This window comes from Oryzias latipes, chromosome 17 (genome assembly GCF_002234675.1).
Source record: "Oryzias latipes chromosome 17, ASM223467v1".
Taxonomy (NCBI): domain Eukaryota; kingdom Metazoa; phylum Chordata; class Actinopteri; order Beloniformes; family Adrianichthyidae; genus Oryzias; species Oryzias latipes.
Window position 1 is genome coordinate 25,202,905 of NC_019875.2, and position 17,828 is coordinate 25,220,732.

General features: G+C 39.2%; 1 protein-coding gene across 3 annotated transcripts in view; it reads left to right on the top strand.

Moving 5' to 3' along the window:
* The window catches only part of LOC101162320 (rho GTPase-activating protein 21), a 31,511-nt gene continuing 13,683 nt past the window's right edge, over window positions 1–17,828 (top strand). Inside the window, exons 1-8 of one of the 3 annotated variants that reach the window (XM_011486872.3) lie at window positions 1–321; window positions 1,328–1,518; window positions 7,295–7,465; window positions 7,577–7,598; window positions 9,319–9,411; window positions 10,035–10,113; window positions 10,197–10,251; window positions 15,191–16,739. In XM_011486872.3, the coding sequence (XP_011485174.1) occupies window positions 1,450–1,518; window positions 7,295–7,465; window positions 7,577–7,598; window positions 9,319–9,411; window positions 10,035–10,113; window positions 10,197–10,251; window positions 15,191–16,739 (2,038 nt within the window). In that variant the 5' untranslated portion in view covers window positions 1–321; window positions 1,328–1,449. The other 2 variants (XM_011486873.3, XM_020711111.2) reach the window with 2 other exon arrangements.

Consider the following 17,828-nt stretch of genomic DNA (forward strand, 5'->3'; position numbering starts at 1 on the left):
TCGTTTTTGTTAAATCGCGCCTGATTGGCCAGCTTAAACGTAACGCCTCTTATGATTGGACAAAAAAGTATCCTATTGACCGAAGGTGGAATCCCAAAGTCTGGAACACCAAAGAGAAAAAAAAATTCCAGTCACCAAACTGAACCATGCGCCTCCACCAACCAAGAGGGTTTGACTAATTCTTAGGAAGTCGTTTTTACTCAAGTTGGATGAATTTGTCGTCCGACCCTTTAACAGCCGCCGTACGATGTTTTGTTTCACTTGGTCTCGTTTTTGGACCGTCGTCACTGTCCGCTTCTAGCGACGCTGTTCAACACACAGGTAACTTTGTTCAAACTACGGTTAGCATAGATGCTACATGCTAGCAGTCTCTTAGTTTGGGCTCGGCGTTGTTTTGGTTTTTGTCACGTACTTTTATTTATCAGTATATTGAAGTTTTCAAAAAGTAACTGGACGCTAAGTTCGTTGTGAGATGACGTTTAAAGCAGTAATAGGTCATTTTGTTGAGCGCTAAAGAACAACAGTTAGACACGCCGAGTTGATGATCGATCTCCAGTGTTGTGATCAAATTCAGCCCCTTTACGCAAACCCACCGGATTTTTATTGTAGTATTAAAGTGCGACGTATTTAAATCAATGACCCACATTTTATAGTTTCTTTTCATCCGTTGTGGGGCATCTTATTTGAACTACAATGACTCACTTCGACCTGCCTTCCGTTCCGTCTGTGACCAGTTGTTGTTGGCTTGGTGGTCATTCATTACGTTGAGATTACTCAGTTTCTGCGTTTCAAAATAATGGCGGGGAAGCCTAATTTACCTTTTTTTTAGCCTCGATTTACTTAGTTAGTGGCGAAATGAAGTCAGTATTTAATAAAAGAGCCTATGTAACCTGTTAGAGGTGGATCAGATTACTTTGAAACGCGGCTAGTAACTGAATACAGGTTACATGACCAATATGCAATAGGTAATTTATTCATGATTTATTCACGTATCTTTTTTCCCTTCCCGGCTTGTGTTTCTGAGGAATTTCACTTCAAAACACATTTAAGTGGTAAAATAAAGCTACCAGTGAGGTATTCTTTGCCTTTGGTTAATAACGTTGATTAAAACAACAATAAACTACAATGTTGTTTTTTATTACATTGATGACAAGTACAGGGATTCTTTTGAAAATGATACTATATGGACCTACTTTTGCAGAAATTAGTTATATGATGCCACAAATGTCTGTAAAACGAAAACAAATTCTGATGTTTTGCTGAATGAGATCCTGGAGCTTTCACACCTTATTGATTAAACTCTTCTGTTGTGCTTGTTTTTTAACAGATGGGCTTTGGATTTCAGAAAAAATGGGATTATAAATCAAGACGGTATGTTTTGCTGCGTCTTTTTGGCACTGAATCGTCAGTGTGGGCTTTTACTCACAGCAGGATTTTAACCAAAGTTAAATGATGGCGTTCCGTTGGGGTCCTCCCTGTGAAGATGAGGAGAAAAGAGCACGGTTTTCTTTCTGTGAGGTGAGTACAGACAAACCAATTTTTGGATTACCTTTGTTGTGTTTATTTGCTCTCTGTCATGAGGAAATATGAAAATGGTTTTTGGGAATTGATGTTGTGGCTTTAAATAAGTTTTTCTAGCTCAAAGTAGGGGTTTATTGGCTGTTTTTTCGCCAGTGTCTTCATCATAAATAAAACGTTCTCTCATCAAGTTGTGGATAAAGAAATGTAAGTTGGATAAAAAATGTTTTAAAACTGTTCTTGTACAAGAATATACAAATAAGGTTAAAACTGTTTATAAAACATGTTTGTAAAATAAGTGTAAAGAAACAAAAGTGCTAAAGCCGTTTTTTGAAATTAGAGGCTGTGACCTCTATTATAGCAGACAGGACACCATCTGCTTCTCTGAAAGTGTGTCGTCTAAAGAAACACCCTCATATCTTTTGAGTAGCTGCTATAAATGGAAAAACTCTTAGAAAAAAAGTCTATATATTTTTGAAATTGCTCAAGCTTCCCCTGTTTGTTTATATTTTTTAAAAGAATCGCTTTCTCTAGGTGAGCTTGTATGAATGGTAGATACGATGGTCATTCTAATACTTTCAACAAACTGGATAGGCTGAACCAGATTGAAATGAGCTTCCTCCGTAGGGGGGCTGGGCGCTCCATTAGAGAGAGGGTGAGAAGCTCGGTCACCCGTCGAGAGCTCGGGGTAGAACCACTTCTCCTCCACATCGAAAGGAGCCAGTTGAGGTGGCTCAGGCATCTAGTCCGGATGCCTCCTGGACGCCTCCCTGGATAGGTGTTCCGGGCATTTCCCACTGGGCGGAGGCCCCGGGTGAAGACCCAGGACGCGCTGGAGAGACTATGTCTGTCGGCTGGCCCGGGAAGGCCTCGGGGTCCCCCCCAGAGGAGCTGGAGGAAGTGGCTGGGGCGAGGGGAAGTCTGGGCATCTCTGCTCAGTCTGCTGCCCCGCAACCCGGATAAGCAGTGGAAGATGGAATGATAGATGATAACTTTGAATATAATAGACTATGTCCTTTAAGCTTGGCTTTTTTTGTTTTGTTTTACTTTTTTTACCCAAAGATAATCTACATTAATCATGTGAATAACTCTTGATACAAGTTTTTGAAATCGATAATAGGAAAAATAGTTACCATGAAAAAATATGATTAAAAAAAACAAAACAAAACATAAAAATGAACTTATAATACAGATTTTGAAAGCTGAAGTATATTTAGCAAAGAAGAAGTCACTGACTTATCCTCGTAATTTTGTCTTCATTAAAGCTCATTATTTATCTCATTTTGGGTGGCTGCCTTTTGACAGAACCCTCAGTGCAGGCATCACATGGCCAACTGATGGCGATCGGAAGGGAAAATTGAACTTCAATTAGATAGAGCAGCCTGTTACTTCCTGTGGCATTATAGTTAGGCTTCTGGAGCAAACATAAGGCATGGCTCTGATTTATTTTTTCCCTCCTATAACTCGCCTATTTAGTGAAACGTCTATCCCGTCTGCGACAAAAGCCCTTGTGTGTCTTGTTTAGATAAGTCATAAAGGCTTGGATGATGAATCATTAGTGACAAATTGAACAAAAGAAGTTTTTCCTTTGATGCTAGTAATGTTTTTTCCTTTGTCAACAGTTCAATAAATCAATTTCTTGATCAGATCTTTCATGTATTCTGCAATTAAATGTTTTTATTTTTCAGTCAAGCCAACAGTTGTGCTACAGTGCATATTCAGATCTAACCAAGACATTTTTATCGAATCGTTTACTCATAATCATTGCTCTAAGATTATTCTATTCTCTTTTTTTTTTTACATCTTTAGCCTGCCAGAAAGTTATCAAAGTTCACACTAGAGCTGAGTTTAGAAAAAGTAATGAATCCAGCTAATTATATTAATATCAATTCCGTAAATCTGTGCAAAACCATCAACTTTTAAGGCATAAACCGGGTTTCTGTTTTCATGCATGAATTCCTGTTTTCTACTAATGGAAGTGTAAATCACCAATCAAAATTGGTCTTGAGTTAAACATGCTGAATTGTAAACGTGTGAATTGAAATACAGTCAGTTTAATGGTACTTGCTGTATTTATTTGCACTATAGGGCTCACTGGATTATATGGGGCACCGTCAATGAATGGTGTATTTTTAAAATGATGTTATATATGAGAAGCACCAAACTATAAGGCTAGACAAACGAGTAAGAGAGAAGTCAATCAGTCAGTTTTTATTCACTCTGTTTACTCTAAACTTGTTTGTAACACGCTACACGTTAGCCACGTTAGAAGTGTTAGCGTACTCACAATACTTTCATCAATACTTCAACCTTGTTTGCAACATGTAAAAAACAGACTGGTACAGGTAAAGCAAATGTTACTGTGACTAAAAACTGGCGCAATGCGTTAGCCACGTTGGCGTATTCACAATAACACTCAACCAAACATTTGGCGCCGTGTACTTCTCAAAGTCGCTTTGGCGTCGATAGAATTAATATAATTAATCCATAAAGTGCTCCGGATTAAAAGGTGCACTGTTGTTTATAAAAAAATTAAAAACAAAAAATAAATTAAGGCATTAAGTGTGATTTACAGTAGTATTCACACTGCAGTGAACTGCACCAGGGTTCACTTCCACACGAACCGTGACTTTATGTGAACATGTTTGGTCCTTGCCTCAGATCAGAAGTGAAGTGAAGTGAAGTTTCTGAGGAAAGGCTGTTGTCCTGACCAACCTGCTGTTAGAGCCTGAAAAAAAGATCACGGATGAGGCCCTACAGCACTTCTGACCTTGGCCTAAGCGGCAAGCTTTGGAGAGCCAGACCTTGCTTGTGAAGCTCTGTTATTATTATCACAGGCTTATAACAGCATTGTGTTTGGTTTGGCCAGGATGTGGTGTAGAATGTAGCAGCCCACAGAGAACTAGTTTTTCTTTTAATTCATGGTTTTGTGCTTCTGCGTTGTTTGTGTTTGCTGGTGGGGGCAGATTTAATGTGCTGCTGACGATGTCTTTTAAATCAGTTTTCCAAAATGCTGAGCTTAAGGTGTGGTTTGCAGTTATTTCCTAAATATGCTAAAGGTGGAAATTCCAGTCGAGGTAGGATCACAGCTGAATTTGTATTATTAGTTTAATTTCCGTTTGTATTATAAATGGATTGTGTCAGTCGTTTAATAAGTATGGAAATTCCATTAACAAAAACTATCCCCTTTGCTTTCTGCTATTGCCACCATATTTTTTTTAGAACATAAACGGTTGTAGGTAAAAATGAATAAATAAAACTAGAATAAAATCATTAATTTAAAATGATTGCCCTGTTAAACACTAGGTTAAAAAGTTAAAGTTCAAGCAGCTTAGCAAACATACCAGACTTATCTTCTATGTGCTAATTCTATGCTTGGACAAGCACGTGAAGGTTTTAGCTCAATAGAAAAGGCAGAAATGATAACTGGGATAGTTTTTCTCTACTTTTCAGCTTTATTTCTGCTCTCAGGCTTTTGAGCTTTTAGCTTCAAACCTTTTCATTAATAATGGTTTGAAGAGACTTTAAAATCCCTATTCGGCTATTTCTAAAACCCTCGTGTTTTTATCAAATGCCACTCATTCTTTATCTTTTGCTTTGGGAGTGTAGACATGATCACAGGCATATAAAATTAAATATTAGCTTGTTATGAAGGAATTGTGCAATAATACAGTCCAGTGGACTATGGCAAAAAAGTTGCTTAATTTGAGGAGTGGAATCTAATAAATTATTTTTTTGCCGTGTTAAAATGTTTGCCTCCTGAGATCAAGGGCTAATCCTTTTTTTATACAAGGAAAATGCAACTGAATAACAAATGGTACAGGAAACCTAATTGATGCTGCCTCACCCAGTGCAACCATCAGTCTGGTGATTCATAAATGGGTGAGAGGCAATTATTGGCGGTTAGTAACGGTGTATGTTTTGGTACACATTTGATGTTTTCTCCTCATTAGTCCTCCTGAACAATGTTACAGATACCAAGAATTCCTCATCTGAGCTCCTGGGATAAATTTTCATTCTTTCCTTGTGTTGGTTTTCCTTCCTTTTCAATTGAAAGGGAAACCACCATGTGATTTTGGATCTTATTGACTTGTTGTATAAAGGCAGCTTTAACTCTGCAGGAGGTGAGATAACACTGCATGGCAAGTGTGTGTTATGAGGCCCACACCCCCTTCCTTTGTACACCTCTAAAGATCATCGAGTGGAAAACTGCCTCACTCCCCGATCCAATTGGGCAGACTAGGACTTGCTTACCCTGAGGTTGTTCATGTATCGGTGCAGGTTTTGCTTTACTTCCTGCGATCTATAGTCACGTCATTTTTGGAGCTGTCTCCTTATGAATCTAAATGCTGGTAGGTGTGCTTGTAAGGAAGCAGACAAGCACAGACTTAAACATGAAACCCATGGCGTTGCTGAATATGGTTATTCACTGTAAACCGGTTAATCTGGTTTCTTCAGGATACATTGGAGTCAACTGTACCTGCAGCATTTTCTTTGCTCTGTGTGGTTGTTGTACAGAAGCTTCTCTCAATTCTGTGTTTTCACTGGAACATTTTGCCACATTAAAAAAAGCTTTTCCATTTTGAAGGTTTGTTCTTTTTATAAATTCATGGTTGAAAGCAGAAAAAGCTAAAAGGGCATCCTTTAATGTTGTATACACAAAAAAAACAATCTCTTTGTACCTGAATTAGTTAAATATTTTGGTCATTCTTTTGTGTGTGTTTTTTGTTCTTGTATTTTTTGACTCATGTCAGTATCTGCAGTGACTGTTTCACTGAAGGATCTGTATGAATTATTTTTGTAAAACAAGCTTGACCAGTGTGATCAAGAGATACGTGTTAACAGTTACGATATTCTTTGCATATTTTAGACTCGATACTACAATAAAATGCCTTTAAGCTGGTAAATTCAGTTTTTTTTTTCTTTTTTGCAACATTTTACTGTGCAAACACCACAGCTGAAGATGTTAACGCAAGCTCATCAAATTCCTCACATTGTGGGAAAAGGGGGAGGGGCTTATTTGAGACAGAGTAAAGGTGGAGAAAATAAAATACAAACTGGATCTTTTTGTGCAGCAATGAAAAGCTAAAAAAAACCTTGTGCTTATTTTGATATGGTAAAGATTTGAGTCCGATGAGGTTGTCACCCCACATATACCTCGATCGTTTAACTCAAGAAGTTTAGTTGATAAACACAACATTAAAGATAAGACAGCTTATAGAAAAAGGCAGGCATATTTTGAACATCTACTTACACCAAAAACTGGCAATTTCATCTGTTTTAAGCTGTTTTTCTGTGGTTGAAGCAGTTTAGGAATTTTTTTGACTCCATCAGGCTGTGGTGCTTTATGTGGGAAAAATTAATCAACACAATAACATGTCTCACCCTCTCTGGCCGTGCCAACACAGTGATTCAGTGTGTGCACCTGATTATGAAAAGTTGATTCATGTGTGAAAAGTCTGGGTAGCAGACACACATCCTGGGTGTTGCAATATATTTCATAAATTGCTTTGCTTTTTCAAGTTGTTATTTTTAGAGTTGACAAAAAGGACAGAAATGCTATGATCAGTTATCATACTTCTGTTTTGCTGCCTCTTGACTTTGCTTCTTCGACTTGTAAAGATGTCTGCTTTTATTCAGAACTTCCAACTTTATTAAATGATCAAAGTTAGATTTGACAAAGTTTTTATTTTGGAGTTTTGTCCGTTTTGTATTTTTCTGTTGGGGTTTTCCTGCCCTTTAACCGATTCCTGTTTCTTTATTCTTCTTTGGTCAGAGCGACTATGGAGCGTGGAGGACTTTGGCAGATCCTTTTGCAACAGAAGAGGAACCATTTGCATGGCAGAGGCCTAAAACTCTGCTTTTACGACGCACATCCCAAGGATTCGGGTTCACCTTGCGACATTTCATCGTGTATCCTCCGGAATCGAGCATGCACGGCTTCCCGGTTAGTTTCATAAATGTATTCACTAAAAAAGAAACATGCTAGAAGCTTGTGTTAAATTCTGACATCATGATGAAGGCAGGCATTGAAATGCATGTATTTGGACTTTTTCAGGTGGAAGATCAAGGCCGCAGAGGTAAGTCAAAAACAAAATATGTCTTGTTTTTTTTCTCTTAATAGATTGGTCCCTAAAGTTATGTTTTATTATGTTTAAAAGTGCTTATAAATGCCTGCTAAAATAGCTTTAAAGTCTATAAGTAAGGCTGCCAAGAAAGATGTCTTAAAGTATTTTACATTTTTTGTTATTATATAATTATTATTCGTTATTTTACTTTATTACTTTATTTATTTTATTTCCCAACTAATGACTAATCCGCGATGATCCAGTTTAAACTGAGGGAAGTGACTTTGACAAAAAAAATAACAAACAAAATAGAAAAGAAGTAGTCCGGTCCTGCACTTGATTAGTCAAGTGGGCCGAGCGACTGAGCGACCATGTCTCTGAGCAGAGCAGACGGACTTTGTGTTTGAGGGGAAGGGAGGATGCTTTGTTACGTGTGCGCTAAATGATGGGAGACTTCGGACTGCGATCCGTCCCGGAGCTCTAGGTGAACGAGCTTCCGAACTCAGGAGAACCGGTTCTCCCGGTAAAAGTGTGTGTCCGCATCGATTTTTATATTCATCAAAGGCTAAATGTTGTTAGCCTGTGTTAGCCTCTCTTAGTTCTGGCTTCTTCCCGCTCCATTCTTCAACAGAAAAAGCACTGAACACACGAATTAAAATTAAAATGAGCGAACAGGCGCTTCATAAAAACTGTAACATTAATAAAAGCTCGTTTAGAAGATCATCTCGTATATTACGGAACTGCCAGATATCTATCTATGTAGCCTCTCAGCGGAAGTCATTTCCTCTTCCAGTATTTCAAACACTACCGCGCTTGTGCGAATGATTCATTCCGACCGAAAGTGTGACCCATGTGAATGTTTGTTATAATCGGAAAAAAAATTTCTGGGCCCATGTACTTGGTTGAATTTTCATCCATCGGCACAACCCTAGTCCAGTTCTCTTGTACGTATATCCAGATGTAATGGTATACCTATAGATTATAGTATATAGAATTTCCCTTTTTTTCCACACAAAAGAAGAAAATTCAAACTAAGATGTGTATTTGTTTGTCTTTTTTGGTGATGGCAGCAGAATCTTTAAATGACCCCCTCAATCAGTAACAGTCACGAGGGCTCTCATGATCGACTCTCATTGTGAGGCAGTGTGTGCTGATTCACCACCAGAATATCAACCACTGTGGCCGAGTAAAGCTGCTCTGCGGCTTGGACCATTTATGTCTCACTTTACAAAAAAGAGTGGGGTCTGTGACCACACTGTCCCTCTTCCTCCTTGCTCTCCTTCTTTCACTGCCTCTATTTCTTTCCTCCACTCTTTCGCTTTTTTGCCGTGCAGCTGCTAGGAGACGAGGACAGAATGAAAAAACAGGGTTTGCCTTCCGTAGTCGCTCTAATTCATGTCACTTAAACACAATTTCCCACTAAAGTTGTTTTTAAATTACCTTATTTTATACACTAAATGTTTTAGATGTTTATCTAAAGTTAAGCAAGCAGGAACTGGAATGCTGCCTGTTCTAAAGAGGGCAGTAGAACTTCATTTCTAATTTAAAGTTTATTTTATGTCTGTTTTGAGTTCAGCTTCAGAGAATTATACCGTCGGTGAAGGTGTCTTAAAGCCTTAAATAACTTATTTTTTGGAGAAAAAAAACAATAAGTTAATTTTCAAGGTTTGCATTTGTTTACTGTAAAGTTTCTTTGTAAACATTTGTTTGTTCATATTTGTTTTTTCATCAGGGAGGCAGCAGAATAGGCTGGACGCCATGGACACTATATTTGTGAAGCAAGTCAAGGAAGGTGGTCCTGCTCATGAAGCTGGGCTTTGCACAGGTAGCTTGTTTATTTAAAAATGCATCCACTTGCAGACAAATAGTTCCTCATACGTCTTCATTTTCCGTATCCGAGCTGGCATCTACTCCTCCTGCCTACAACTCTGAGCTAAATTTCTATTGAACGACTGCCGCTCTGCTGAAACTATGTCCTAGAACATTTGAATGTTTTTTGCCTAAAAACAGCGTAAAAAAAGATTCAAAGATCCCTGGGAACGCCTTAAAAATAGATCAAAAGAGGATCACAGTGGGGCTTAAATAACCGAAATTCCTACTGTATTCCCCCTGTCTCACTCTTACCCTTTCTGCTCGAGCGCCCCTAGTGGCGGCCGAAAAAATGCATTAAAAAAAGAAGAAAAAAATGCATAAATTGAATAAGCCGCAGCGTTGAAAGGGTGTGACAAAAGTAGCGGCTTATAATCCGGAAATTATGGTATTCAACGTCTATATTAACTTAAATGTCTTTGCTACTTGCCTCACTTTCTGTAAACTCTGGTCCCTTCACTGATTTATAGACTTTAATTTTCCAATTTCTGCCTCTTAGTTATCACAGGCCATTTTATGTGACATATATGTGTTGTACATGTCTGTGTCTCCTCTGACAACTTTTCTGTTGATGATCAGGGGATCGAATAGTGAAAGTGAATGGAGCTAGTATTATTGGGAAAGCCTATGGAGAGGTGATATCTTTGATTCAAGACAGGTAAAGTTTCATAGTTTCATAGTTCAGTCTCGTTCATGTTGGCATATTTCATCATTTAATTATTCCTTTTTTTCTTTTTGTAGTGGAGACTTTCTTGAACTGTGTGTGATGCCAAAAGATGAGGATATTCTACAGCTGGTAAGATTTAATATATATGTTTTTATTAATTAATATTTGCTCAAAATGTAGCTTTTTTTATTGCGTGTCTAAAAGACAAGCTCTTGTTTTACCTTATACGGACTTGGTTCTTCCATAAAAGACTATTTAGGAACATGTCAGTGTTCGCTTATACTTGTTGTAAAATAGGGCAGAGATTTAGTAAATTAGGCTAGAGATGCAGAGATGCCTACAGAATTGTTTCTGGGCGTTTTAGAGGCCATGTAAACACCTTTCACCCCTTTTTTTGAGCCAGGTCTCCAGGACTAACTGCTATATTGCTCTGGGTTCTTTTTGTAAGTTGGAAGTGAGGCCTTTTTCAATATTGTGAAAATGTATGTTTGTGCGAGTCAAAAGTATCAATTCTGCCAAGTAATTTTATAATGTGCATTCTGGCATTGTAACAGGATAAATATCACACATGATTTCACACATCAGTTGTTCTTCTCTGGCGATTAATCGGTGAAAAAGAAAATGTTTTGATCGGTTATATTTCCATTCTGTCACATAGTTGATCTAGTTGAAGCTACTCAGGACTTTAGTCATGAGTTCCAAGTATCTGGCTTGTCCCATCAGAGGCCTCTATATAGGCCTTCTAATCAGGCCATAGCAGACTTGCAGTGCTCCAGAACTGCTGCTGAAATGTCCTAAATGTAGTGTGTGAGCAAGCGCCACCAAAAATACCCTCACAGACCAAATAATGTGGAGTGGAAAATATTCAGTGCCATCAATTTCTCGAGTCTATAGTGTTATTGTTTAAAGTTAGAGATCTGAATGTGTGCTTACACAATTCTAGTCAATCTAATTTTATTGATATAGCCCAATATTACAACACATTTGTCTCAACTGGCTTCATACCGGTAGATTCAGACATTGCAGCAACCATGAACTACAAATCATTACTTAATCATTTCTTATCATTTAATATACAGTGGAGCAAAAAAGTATTTAGTCAGCCACCAATTGTGCAAGTTCTCCAATTAAAAGATGAGAGAGGCCTGTGATTTTCACCAAACCTCAACTATGAGAGACAAAATGAGAAAAAAAGTTTCTTGTTTTTTTTTTTAAGAATGTATTTGTAAAATATGGTGAAAAATAAGTATTTGTTCTGTAATAAAAGTTCATTGTTGGCAATGACAGCAGTCAAGCATTTTCTGTAAGTCTTCAAAAGGTTTTCACAAACTGTTGCTGGTATTTTGGCCCATTCCTCCATGCAGATCTCCTCTAGAGCAGTGATGGTTTGGGGCTGTCGCTGGGCAACATAGACTCTCAACTCCCTCCAATTATTTTCTTTGGGGTTGAGATCTGGAGACTGGCTAGGCCACTCCAGCTCCTTGAAATGCTTCTTATGAAGCCACTCCCTCGTTACCCGGGCGTTTGTGCTTGGGATCGTTGTCATGCTTAAAAACACAGCCACGTTTCATCTTCAATGCCCTTACTGATGGAAGGAGGTTAACGCTCAAAATCTAAAAAAAGATGTCCCCATTTATTCTTTCATTTTACATGGATCAACCATCCTGGTCTTTTACTGAAAGCCCTTGGTCTTTTTTACAGGTGCCCTTAATACAGGTAACGAGTGGAGGACAGAGGATCCAGAAATCTTGTTTGTAGGTGACAAAATTACTTATTTTCCACTATAATTTACAAAAAAATTCTTTAAAAATGGGATTTTTCTGGATTTTCTTCCTCATTTTGTCTCTTATAGTTGAGGTTTACCTATGATGAAAATTACAGGCCTCTCTCAAGCCAAGGTTTGATATATCTATGTATAGATATATATTTTGTTTTGTTTGTTTTATTTAGTTTTTTATCTTTAATTGCTTAAAATAAATTAATTCCTATCCAAATTAGTTGCAAAAAAAGCATTTAATTGCATTTTTGTACTTGTCTTCTGTAGGATTAAGGGGCCTGTACCATGCAAGCTTTTAAGTGTATTATTATATTTATTCCTCACTCTAAATAACCCAAAACAGTATTTTCATCCGTTCATGCATTTTTGAGAATTCCTCAAAAAACCTGCTCTCGGAGCACCAGCCCCTCCCAACCCACAAAAATGAGCAGGTTTTCACATTGGGATGTAGACCAGTGAGAACCGCCCCTTCCAGGAAGAGTCTGCACTGCCAGCACCACCCCCAGGCTAATACACACACCCACTTTTTTTGCAGAGCTAGCATTGTTTTATTTTATGTGCACATCCATCTTTGCAAAAGTTTGAATGTTTTTTTTTTTTGTGTGCGAAACGCAGACCCGCAGCCGAGGCCGGCTCTGGGTTGACATCATGAAATGATGAAATTACATGAAATTACTTCCGGGTGGGAAAAGAGCTCAGGAAAATTACTAATATTTAATTAAAAAAAAATCATTTTCTCTGTGCTAAAGGTAAAATATTATATTTATGGATATAGGTTATTATAAAAGGCTTTAGAATGGCATGGTATATGCCCTTATAATATTTTATTTTTTAGATCCAGGCAAAATTTAAAAAAATCTGTTCTGTTTTTCAAATAAATACTTTTAAATCGTTCAGAAAAAATAACACATGAATACGTTTCTTTTTTTCTCTCTTCTTTTTTTAATTTGTTCCGTCCAACAACTGAGCAAACAGATTAGACCTGAAGGCCTTTTGTTTTGGACATGTTTTATTATTGTATATCTTCAAAAAACCAGACTGCAAATATGTATAAGCCCCTTTTTGTTTTTTATTATTTGAATACGTTTTCACTATTTTTGAATGACCTGTTGTTGTAAAAGGGCTGGGGGCGGGGCTTACTTTACCAGAGGTTTTACCTAGTAAACTATTAAAGACCAAAAAATCATGTATGAATAAATAAATAAGATTTTTTTAAAATATAATAAGCTCTTAAAATTCCTAGAAGTAATTACAGTGTGAGTGCGCCTTCATTTTAGTTAAGTCTCATTTTAAGGACTTTAGCCTCTTTGCTGTATATTGTAGCTTAATCTTTTCTGCTGATAAACACGTCACTGTACCTCCCTCTTTTTTTCCACTAACCACAGTCATGTACACAGTTCACACTCTCCTCCGCATGTGCTGTGATCCCGCCGGCCATAATGTTGCACAACAAAAGGAAGCAGCCGTATAAAAATATCACTATTGAAGACGAGCAGTTGAGTTGGAGGATTACGAGATGCTTGCAGAAAGACGTGACACTGTAGGAGGGAGTGCACGGCGAGTGCTTAAAGACCGGCAGCAGTTGCTTAGCAAAGAGGAGTGATTGAACATTTCAGGAGCAGAAAAGAGAGAGCACTATGATCCATGAAGGCGACGGGAATGGAAGCAGGAAAAGGAGGGAGAAGCGTGAATGATGAGCTAAAACCAGTCGCTGGAATCAGCTGACTGCACTGTGTTTTTAAACAAGTTAATGCGTGGAGAAGAAGCGAGAGGAGGAAGACGTGGGAGTGGGAGCCGTACCATCACAGCTGAATGTATAATCAGCAGCTGCTGCTTCTGTCATGTGAGCAATAACAGGGAGGGAGAGAGGCGTAGACTGGAGGCACCTTGTTCAGTTAGCGTAATACTCAGTTTGAAGATGGATGGAGCCACGAAGACCTAACAGCACCATGAGAGGCAATCTTCTGCTCCTGTCACCTCACCCAGGACGGAGTGTCACTGGCAGGTTGTAACATGGCAACCCCTGCTACATCTTTGGCTTTTCATCTCTGTGTAGTGCTACTGCAGCTCCAGAGTATTTTTAGCATGTCAAGCCCAGTCAGTGCTGTTTCATCTTCTCCGCTTTTGGATTACGTTCCGTTTCTCAAATTGTGTGCGTTTTTTTCTGCATCCTTTCTCTTTCCACCTCGCTGCTATATTTGCTTCCCAATCCTCTATTCACATGTTGTAACTGCAGCCTTTCTCTCTGGAAACGACTAATCTGGTAAGAAAATTGCACCCTGGCTGGCTAGCTGCTGGGTGTTGACATGCTGTACCCTCTGTTTTAATTTTGCATGTGTCATGCATGTCATCGTCCCAGAAGAATGACTCCTTGTACGTTCCTGCCATTTAGTTGAGTGAAGGGATCTATGTTTTTAATTCAAATGTAAAGCCTGCAGAAATGGCTGGCGCACTGTTCCTGCAGTACCTGTTACATTGAGAGCTCAGGTTGGCATCCAAATGACATTTCAGGGAAGCCTCGCCCTTTCTTCATCCTCTGTCAGATGTTATTTGTGTGATAAAGGGCAGCGACCCCTGAACTCAGATGTTCAGTCATCGTTGTGAAGGCTGGACCTGAGTCTGGCAGTGATTTCTGTGGCACAGACAGTTTATGTAAGATTGTAATCTGACACCAGCTTGTAATGGGTTCAAAGTTCTTCTACGTTAACAGTTTTTTGTTGCAACAGTGCATAACGAGTAAAGCAGGTGAGCTTTTTTTTTTTGACACATAAGCACATAATAAACTGAGGAATGTGTAACTGGACCTTTATGGTTGGTAAAACCTTTTTAGTAATTCTTTGTATGAATAGCGCCAATTTATAAATCATTCATGACGAGCCAAATGTGGCACTTAAGGGACAGACAACTGCTCATCTAAGCTGACTAAAAAGGTGGTGGTACCTTTGCACATTTTTCCTCTGTAAATCAGCGTCATCACTTTTTTGGGGGGTAAAAATGCTTAAGATTTTAATATTTAGGTGTTGAACTACTCTTAGGCAAAATTTTCTATCTGAACATATCTTTTTAATTTGTGTAAAGACACCAAACATTTTGTGAAAATGAACTGAACTGCCTGAAACGCCTCCACTCACTTTTATTGCAAAGTTGCATTGCCTCCACACGCACACCCAGTAACGTGCCGTATCACACTTGACCTGTGTGTAAGCAGTCCTTACCGCTCTGTTGAATTCCACAGGTACTTGCCGTTTGTGCTCAATGCACTTTCATCATGCTTTGTTGCTTTGTCTACAGGCTTATTCCCAGGATGCCTACATCCGTGGCCACAGCAGCTACAGTGGAAATGCCAGCCACATCCCTGATCCACCACCAGTATGTTACCCAAGAATAGACTGTAAGCCAACGGGCATGGCCCAGGCAACAGATATAACGGGGCAGGCTGGCAGAGGGCTAATGGCAACTCCTGACCACGGGTATCGCAAGGAAATCACCGTACCGCCATCTCCTCCCCGTCAGCCATACCCTAAAAGTCAAACTGCAGTGCGCATGCACAACAACAATGTTAGGACTGTGGTGGTTCCTCCTAATACAGCCCATTTGGGGCGCATGGGTCCAGCACACAGGGCGGATTTCACAGGACCTGCCTTTTTCAGGGGGAGACCTGGATCATTAGCCCAGTATCCTTACCCCCAAAAGGCTGATGTCTACCCTGGTGGTCCAGGTATGATTCTAATGGGAGGTCAGGTACCTCAGTACCCAGGCAACCATCAAAACATTGACTGGCGCACATACCAAACTTACAGGGAGTATATCGACAACAAGGGAATTCATTCCCATGGCAGTCGGACTATCCAAGACAGGCTGGACAGTTTACGAACTGCCAGTCAGAGTTCTTTTCCCACTTCCCATCACATTCCCCGAGGTGACTGGGCCCCTAAGGATATACGACGCAGGAGTACGTCCCATGAACGATCATACCAAGTACCCCCACTTCACTTTCAGATTGCCCCACGTAGTGTTTCACAAGACCGCATGATCAATGCTGACAAGATTAGCCGTGCCTCAGACTGGCCCCCTCGAAGTGCATCTCAAGACGGCCTTGTCCACAAAGCTCGAGTACGCACTACAGACTATTGTGATCCAGCAGAACTAGCTTGGTCTAATGAGAGGAAAATAGGACTTGGAAGGGCAGACCAAGGCACAAGGCCGACCAGACAGTCAATGCCTAGACAAGCGATGCTTTGTCGGCCCTCTATTGGATATGGGGGTGCCACGAGGGTGCCAACAAACCCTTCCTTCTACCACAAAGGACCAAATTTTAACCAAACCCGATCATCACCCATCCTCTCCGATAGGACTGTATATTATGGAAAGAGCAAAAGTGTTGAACAATCTTTCTCCGACCAAAGAGTTTCAGTCAATCTAGGCCAAACTAGCCAACAAGGCCAAAGCAGGATGCGAGCAGAAACCATGCACCCTGCCGAGACACGAAGAGATGAGCCATTGAGAGGAGTTCGATCTGCATCATGCTCTGCTTCAAAAGAGCTCCCCCAAAGGCCTGCTATCCCGAATGTACCCCAACCAAATGCTCTGAGTGAAATCAATGGGCAAAGTCAGTCGGAGGCTGGGGTGGTTCTAAGGCAGAAGCCCCCCTCTGGAAAGAACCCAAGTCCCCTGCGGCACCAATCCTACATCCTGGCTGTGAACGATGAAGGAGCGGACGTGATGGCATGCTATCTTCCAAACGATGCACGTCGAGAGATGCATATGCGCCGCCTCGAGGAACATCACACCTCCTGCTCCAGCAACCTGGATGAGTCTCTGGACTCCATTCCATTCATTGGTAAGATAATCATCAGTTGTAAGTTTTTGCTGGCCCACGTTGTCATGACAACAGGGAGCACAGAGAAAAGTGGTTCAGATTGATTGTAGTTGTACAGTGGCTAGTTTGAAAAAACAAGTACTCCAGATTTCAGCAGAAGCACTATCAGAAACATGAACACCGACTGTGAAGCAACAACACTGTCACTGCTGTTGGGTTTAGGTGTAACTGGTGTCTACAAGCCCAGAGGAGACGTTATTGGTTAAACTTTCCTCCCAGAGGCTATGAGGTATTTACACAGTGGCTATGGGATTTTCTGCTAAAGCAAGATAGATTAAAGGATGTCTAGGAATGTATTGATTTTTCTACTCTTGATGCATTGTTTTCTTTGGATGGACCTGTATTATAATTGAATTTTTCCTGTAATGAATTAGTTTGTTATTAAATTGTTTAGCTGCTTCCCATATTCATGTGAAATTGATAGCATCTAAATATAGACTGAGTTTTAGCGACTGGTTATTGAGGCATGTTCTGTCTCTTTAGTACAAAACCAACATTTATATGGCGTGGGTGTGAAAACGATTAAATTGACAAGGGGGCTGTTGAATGGAGGGTTTTATAAAGGTTCTTTAAAATGTAATTTTCAAACTCAGACACAATATAGGCGTTATATCAGAAGTCTGGATAATAAATAAATATTTGAGAAGCTTGGTTCATTCTATTTATTTTTGCAGATAGTCTTACTTTAATTTGTTTAATTCAGCTTTTTTCAAATTTAAGAAAACTAAAAGTATGTTAAAGATGCCAACGTTTTGCCATATATTGTCACGTTGTCTCGTGTTTTATTTTTTGTTGTAAAAATATATAATATAAAAAAATATATAATTTGTGTTTTTTGTTTCACAGATGTATTTGTCTCAGTCTTACGATGGTATAATGGCTAGTTCTAAAATAAAAACATCTTTTTAGAAAACTGAAACAGTTTGAAATAACTTCCACTTTTATCTTTGCAACTGTCTCTCTACGTTTAAATCCAATTAATTTACGAGCTTTTGTGAAAAACTTAAAATTTTAAGATTTTCATGTAATGTATTCACATTTCTTCACTTG